At 48.5% G+C, this 7,178-nt stretch overlaps 2 protein-coding genes across 2 annotated transcripts in view; one reads left to right on the top strand and one right to left on the bottom strand.

The window, feature by feature from the left end:
- Positions 1–1,789, bottom strand: part of LOC113590314 (laminin subunit alpha-2-like) — a 123,786-nt gene extending 121,997 nt beyond the window's left edge. Inside the window, 1 exon segment of the mRNA XM_081694875.1 lies at positions 1,627–1,789. Within this exon segment, the coding sequence (XP_081551001.1) occupies positions 1,627–1,655 (29 nt within the window). The 5' untranslated portion in view covers positions 1,656–1,789.
- Positions 1,790–1,954: 165 nt separating this feature from the next.
- si:dkey-126h10.1 (vesicular inhibitory amino acid transporter) lies at positions 1,955–7,178 on the top strand. The gene is made up of 3 exons (XM_035529123.2): positions 1,955–2,928; positions 4,796–5,497; positions 6,134–7,178. The coding sequence occupies exons 1-3, from the start codon at positions 2,689–2,691 to the stop codon at positions 6,590–6,592; spliced, it is 1,401 nt and encodes a 466-aa protein (XP_035385016.1). The 5' UTR covers positions 1,955–2,688; the 3' UTR covers positions 6,593–7,178.

Genomic DNA, 7,178 nt, shown 5'->3' on the forward strand with positions numbered 1-7,178 from the left:
CAAGATTACAAGCAAGAACAAACCCTGGATTGTTTTAACAAAACGCTACAATGGTGACTTCAGGGATCAGGGGATACCAAAATTCTCTCTCTCCCTCCCTCTCTCCCCCTCTCTCTCTCTCAGGATTGCCTGTACACTGAAATATTTTCTCCTCTAACATAAATGAGTTGGGACAGGCCTTCATGCTTCGTACAAACACCGTGATGGCCGGCGATCGGCGAAACATTCGCAGCGATTAATCAAAGTCCGCTCCGAGCGGCCTGCCCTGGCCCTGCTCACTCCTGTTCTGGAATTAGATATCGATTCCCTCTTCTAAGTGTTCTGAGGCTGTCCTCTCCTCTTTTCTTTAAGAAGAAACAAAGCTCGGCTGAGGAACGCGCAGAACGCCGCAAACGATTTTCCCCAGACATCCCAGAGAACAGCACGCGGTCCCCAGGTCCCTATAAACATGGACCAGAACACCATAAGCACACAGCGCAGTGGGCCACGTGGGAGAAACTGAACAACGCAGAGTTGCGTTTAGAACGGAATAAAAGATGTCTACTCCATTATCATGTTTCATTTAACTGAAATTTAAGAAACATGATTAGAATCCCACAAACAAAGAGAGCACAGAAGACCATGTGGGTTTGGTAATGGTTTATATGCTACAGTCATCTCTACTACAGTCATCACTCTACTACAGTCATCACTGTATTACAGTCATCACTCTACTACAGTCATCACTGTATTACAGTCATCACTGTATTACAGTCATCACTCTACTACAGTCATCACTCTACTACAGTCATCACTGTATTACAGTCATCACTCTACTACAGTCATCACTGTATTAGTCATCACTGTATTACAGTCATCACTCTACTACAGTCATCACTCTACTAGTCAGCACTACACTCATCATCACTCTACTACAGTCATCACTGTACTACAGTCATCACACTACTACAGTCATCACTACACTCATCATCACTCTACTACAGTCATCACTCTACTACAGTCATCACTCTACTAGTCATCACACTACTACAGTCATCACTACACCCCAGTCATCACTACTACAGTCATCACACTACTACAGTCATCACTGTGCTACAGTCATCACACTACTACAGTCATCACTCTATTACAGTCATCACTCTACTACAGTCATCACTACTACAGTCATCACATACCACAAAACATGAGTGTGTATCTCGCATGCTCTCGCTCAGTAGATCTGGCCTGAGTCTGGACGTCTTATTCATGTCTGTAGGATGAATTCTGTCTCTATGTTTAGGCTTCAGTATTCCTTTTCTGCTTCTCGCACACACACACGCACGCACGCACGCACGCACGCACGCACGCACAAGGTTCACGGTTTCGCCACACACAACGACGCTACACACTCCCTGACGCCGCGCGCAGAGTACGGTGCAGTCCATGGCTCGCGGCGATGGCTCGCGGCGACAGAGAGCCATTAGGGACAAATCGAGTCTCGGACTCTTTGTGTTCCAAAACAAAGACGAACTTTCAGAAGGCTGCTTGTGCAGAGGTGATGAGGGCAGGAACTGTGCGTCCGGTGCGCTTTTAGCGCGATTCTAAAGCGCGTTCACACGCGCCGAGTGAAGTAAGCGCGGTACTCACCTCTCTGCTGAGCGCGGGCGCATTGCCATAGCAACGCCAGGAGCGCGAGGAAAGAGGCTTCTCTCATTTTACGTACCGGCGGCTTCTTCAGGGCGCGCGGGGAAGCGCTGCAGACTGGGGGGCTCCGCACGAGAATGTCAAACGGAGACTTTTGGAAAAGTTCAGCCGCACGGGGGAAAAGGGGGCGTCGCAAACGCGAGCTAGGAACTTTTTTTTTTTTTTTTTTTTTTTTTTTAAATTATATTAAAAAAATTAAAAAATAAAACACACACACACACACACACACACGAGCGTTTTTGGTAGATCTGTCCCGTTTTTTGTCGCGCGGTTCTGCGTGCCTCATCAAACCGGTGTCCTCCGATCGCGAGGCGTGAAACTGCTCACGTTCGTCTTGCGAGAGAGAGAGAGAGAGAGAGAGAGAGAGAGAGAGAGAGAGAGAACGAACGAACGAAGAGACTTAGGCATGGACAGAACTTTCCTCTTTAGGCGTTAAATCTGTCTAAAAGCGCATGGCATTTCAAAAAGTGATCTTAGATTTCCATTGTGACCTTTGACATTAAATAATAATAATAATTTAAAAAAAAAACAGAACATAGTCTGATTTGAGATCAGCTAGCTCGTGTAACTGTATGAAAAAAATATCAGAAGTATCGTGAAAAAGTTCGGCAAAACTTGAGAATGAATCTTCCATGCTTAGCTCCCTCTAGTGTTCGTGTGGAGTATGACCCCTTCTCACAAACAGAACCCCCGCCACACACACACACACACACACACACAATCCTCAGCAGGACACTGTTACCACGACGACCCGTCTGCCTGTCAATCAGTGCTGCTAACGAGCTCACCTGCTGTCCAATTTAAAAGTCATGGGAGGGTAATTTGAAGGCCCTGGTAGGCCGAGGGCGGTGGAGCATCACCTGGCTGTCGGGCCGTGGTACGTCAGCACGGCGGCCCCACCCCTGGGCGGAGCTCCAGGCGGGTGAGGACCAGCTGGCGTCTCCCAGAACGCCACGGCGCTCCTCTGTGCTGGTGTGCGGCGGCGGACGTCTCCCGTCTCTGAGGATGTGGGATCCAGGCGCCACAGCTAGGATCCGTGCCCACGTCGGGACCGCCTGGAGAAGGTGCTTCCGCGCGGGTGAGGATGAGGAGGAGGAAGAGGAGCAGAGACTGGTGGACAGGGAGGAGAGAGCGGAGCTTGAGAACGACTGCTGCCCCCTGCAGGAGGGAGGAGACCCCCACCAACACACACAGCGCAGCATCACCACCTGGGAGGCAGGCTGGAACATCACAAACGCCATACAGGTACACACACACACACACACACACACGCACACACACACACACACACGCACACACACGCACACACACACACACACGCACACATACACACACACACGCACACACACGCACACACACACACACACACACACACGCACACACACACACACACACACACACACACACACACACACAAACACACACACACACATAGACACACACACACAGACGGGCACACAATGACAAGATCCATGTTTAAAAAAAACTAATACAGTTCCACTCACGCCTGCGCTATAGTAAATAATAGTTCATTTATTAATAGGTCCATCACACCACACTGTTATATATCTCTATATAATGTTATTTATCTCTATATAATGATGTTTTCCATGACTGAGCTAAGCGACCTTGAGTTCTACGTCCCACCTACACAAGACCAGCGCTGGCAAACTGCAGTGGCCACTGTGTCTGTAGTCTTATGTGGGTGTGTTATAAGATCAGAAGAAGATAATTAACATGCTGATCCTAGATTAGTGTGTGTGCGTGTGTGTGTGTGTGTGTGTGTCTGAAGATCCTTCATTTAATTTGATAATACAGTGTTTGTCATGCACTCTACAGTTATGTGAGTGACACGCATGTGTTTTTTCAGTTTGTGCTGTGTTGTATTGTGCTGTCATGCTGTGTTGTGATGGGCTGTCCTGTTTGTGCTATGCTGTGCTGTGTTGTGTTCTGTTGTTGTGTCATTTTGTTCTGTACTGCTCTGTGTTGTGCTGTGCTTTGTTGTTATGTTGTGTTGCGCTGTGTTGTGTCATGTTGTTCTGTACTGCGCTGTGTTGTGCTGTGTTTTCTTGGGTTATGCTGGGTTGTACTGATGTGCTGTGCTGTGTTGTGTTTTGCTGTTCTATTGCGTTATATTCTATTGTGCTGTGGTCTTGTGTCCTGTTGTGTCCTGTAGTATCCTGTCATGCCCTGTCATGTGAACACAATACTATTTTTTCCTTTCTCTCTCCCTGTTCACACACATCCATGTAGAAATATGATCTTGATTACACAAAGCTCTGCTCAACATCCTCTATCCAAACCCAGAGTTTGTTTGTGTAAACCTAACTCTTCACACACACACACACACACACACACACACACACACACACACACACACACACTCTGCACAATACTAAACCTTATTCTGACATACACACTGCAAAATACTACACCTACTCTGACACACACACAGCACAATACTAAACCTACCTCTGACACACACTTTGCATGCACAGTCATCTAAAATATACCTGTATATACCTCCAAGAGGTTTAGAATTAACATATTTTAATGAATATCTGATGAGGGGCAGGGCCATTCGTGTTGCTTATTGTCTGATGAGGGGTGGGGCCATACCTACTGCTTGGTGTCTGATGAGGGGTGGGGCCATGCATGTTGCTAGGCATCTGATGAGGGGTGGGGCCATACGTGTTGCTGTGTGTCTGATGAGGGACAAGGCATATGTGTTGCTTGGTGTCTGATGAGGGGTCGGGCCATACGTGTTGCTGGGTGTCTTCTATTGGGAGGGGTCATACGTGTTGCTGGGCGTCTGATGAAGGGCAGGGCCATACGTGCTGCTGGGTGTCTGACATTGGGCGGGGCACACGTGTTTATGGCTTTGGTGTTAATACTCTCATCCTACTGGCTACTAAGGCCCTGCCTTACTCTGTGCTGATGCTTGGATGGTGGTGTCCATCTCCTTTCTGCCTCGAGGGTCTAGTGTGGTTGGAGAATCCCCCAGGTGTTTGTCACTGAGCTCCAGGTCTGTTACCAGGTACGGCCTTACAGAGGTTCAGTCCCCTCTGACCTAATCACGTTTCCTCATGCTATTGTGTCTGTGTTTGTGCAGGGTGTGTGTGTGCTGGGTCTGCCCTACGCTCTGTTACAGAGTGGTTTCTTGGGGCTGGTCTTGCTGGTCCTCTCTGCGTGCGTGTGCAGCTACACAGGTAAGATCCTCATTTCCTGTCTGTACGAGGAGGATGAGCAGGGTCATGTCCGCCGCATCCGCCACACCTATGAGGACGTCGCTGACACCTGCTGCCCGCGCCTGGGCGGCAGGCTCGTTGGTGCCGCCCAGCTGGTGGAGCTCACCTTCACCTGCGTCCTGTACCTGGTCATTGGTGGCAACATGATGAGCCACGGCTTACCCTTCCTCCCCCTGACCCCGGCCACCAGCTCTGCACTGACCTTCCTGACCCTGGCGCCCTGCGTGGTGATCCGTGACCTCAGGGTGGTGTCTAGACTCAGCTTCCTCTGTTCGCTTGCCCAGTTCCTCCTCACCTTCATTGTGATTGTCTACTGCCTGTGCCAGTGTCCGCGTTGGGCCTATGGTGTCCTGGCACTGGCGGTGGACTTTGACCACTTCCTGGTGGCAGCGGGCATAATCATCTTCAGCTACACATCGCAGATCCTTCTGCCGGCTCTGGAGGGCAGTATGGCAGAGAGGGCGGAATTCGGCTCCATGATGGACTGCACACACACGCTGGCCGGTGTGCTGAAGACCGCCTTCGCACTGCTGGCCCTCCTCACCTGGGGTCACGACACCAAGGAGGTAACGTGTCAAGACCGCAGTGTAAAGATGCTAGTGTAAAGATGCCAGCGTAAAGTTGCTAGTATGAAGACATTAGTGTAAAGATGCCAATATGAAGACATCAGTGTAAAGATGCCAGTGAAAAGTTGCCAGGGTCAATTTATCAGTGTAAAGATTTTAGTGTAAAGATGCCACTTTTATAAGGCAGTGCAAAGATTCCAGTGTCAACACATTACTGTAAAGATACCAGTGTAAAGTTGCCACTGTTAAGTAGCCAGTGTAAAGAGTCTGTTGTAAAGATTCAGCAGTATTTTTGTAGTAAAGGTCACATAATACATGCCATTATAAAGATAGAAACAATGTCAATTTGGAGAATCCGTTACACGGTAACGCAAAGCTTGGCAGTGCGGCGAAGTGTGGATTAGACCCCAGGAGTGAGGACGGATCTCTGACTCAGAGGCCCTGGTTCTTCCTGCCTTGGCTTTGGTGTAGACTGTTGGGAATAGGAGCGATACGCCATGGAAGCCAAGAGTGGCTGAATATGTGAAGAAGTCATTCTGTCCTCTCTTCCTCACATTCTTCTCTCTTTGTGTGTTATGGCTTTCCTACTCTCCCTCTCTCCCTCTCTCTCTCTCTCTCTCTCTCTCCCTGTCTAAGGTGGTCAGTGAGAATCTCCCTATGGCTCTGAGGATGATGATCAACCTGTGTCTGTTGACGAAGTCTTTGCTCTCCTACCCTCTGCCTTTCTACGCAGCTGCACAGTTGCTCCACACGGACGTAGCACGGTCAGGCATTGCCCGGGACGGGTGGGGCGGGGCTGGGGGCGGGGCCGAGTGGCACGTGCTCCTCCTCCGTGGCTCCCTCCTCTGTCTCACTTTCGTCATGGCAGCGTGTGTGCCCCACATCTCCCTGCTCATGGGGCTGACGGGCAGCGTAACCGGGGCAACCATGACCCTGCTGCTGCCTGCGCTTTTCCACCTCCGGCTGAAGTGGGCGGGGCTGGGCTGGGGTGGGAGGGTCCTGGATAGCCTCATCCTGGCCCTCGGGGTCTTGTGCACTGTGGCGGGTATCATCTACTCTGTTAGGGGTGTACTGGAGGCTCTTGGGAACAGATAGACAGAGATTGCAAAGTTAAAACTGGAAATTCTCTTGCATATCTGATATGATGTGTTTCATTTGATGTCTGAATACAAAACTATTATTAGTAGTAGTAACAGTAACAACATTCACACATTGACAATCATAAATATATCATAAATCTTAAATGTCTTTTATGTGTAGTGTTGTATCTTTCATGTGTAGTGTTGTATCTCTTTTATGTGTAGTGTTGAGTGTCTTTTATGTCTAGTGTTGTATCTTTTAAGTGTAGTGTTGTATCTTTCATGTGTAGTGTTGTATCTCTTTTATGTGTAGTGTTGAGTGTCTTTTATGTCTATTGTATCTTTTAAGTGTAGTGTTGTATCTTTCATGTGTAGTGTTGTATCTCTTTTATGTGTAGTGTTGTATCTCTTTTATATGTAGCGTTGTATCTTTCATGTGTAGTGTTGTATCTCTTTAATGTGTGGTGTTGTATCTCTTTAATGTGTAGTGTTGTATCTCTTTTATGTGGCCAAGCCCAGTTGAGAGAAATTGGAGTGTATTTCAGAGAGAGACCAAAGATTGCGCATGCTCACTGTTTCCTTTTATTAGGAGTGTAATTGTG

Source organism: Electrophorus electricus, chromosome 2, assembly GCF_041902795.1.
Source record: "Electrophorus electricus isolate QZ-2024a chromosome 2, ASM4190279v1, whole genome shotgun sequence".
NCBI classification, from domain to species: Eukaryota; Metazoa; Chordata; class Actinopteri; order Gymnotiformes; family Gymnotidae; genus Electrophorus; species Electrophorus electricus.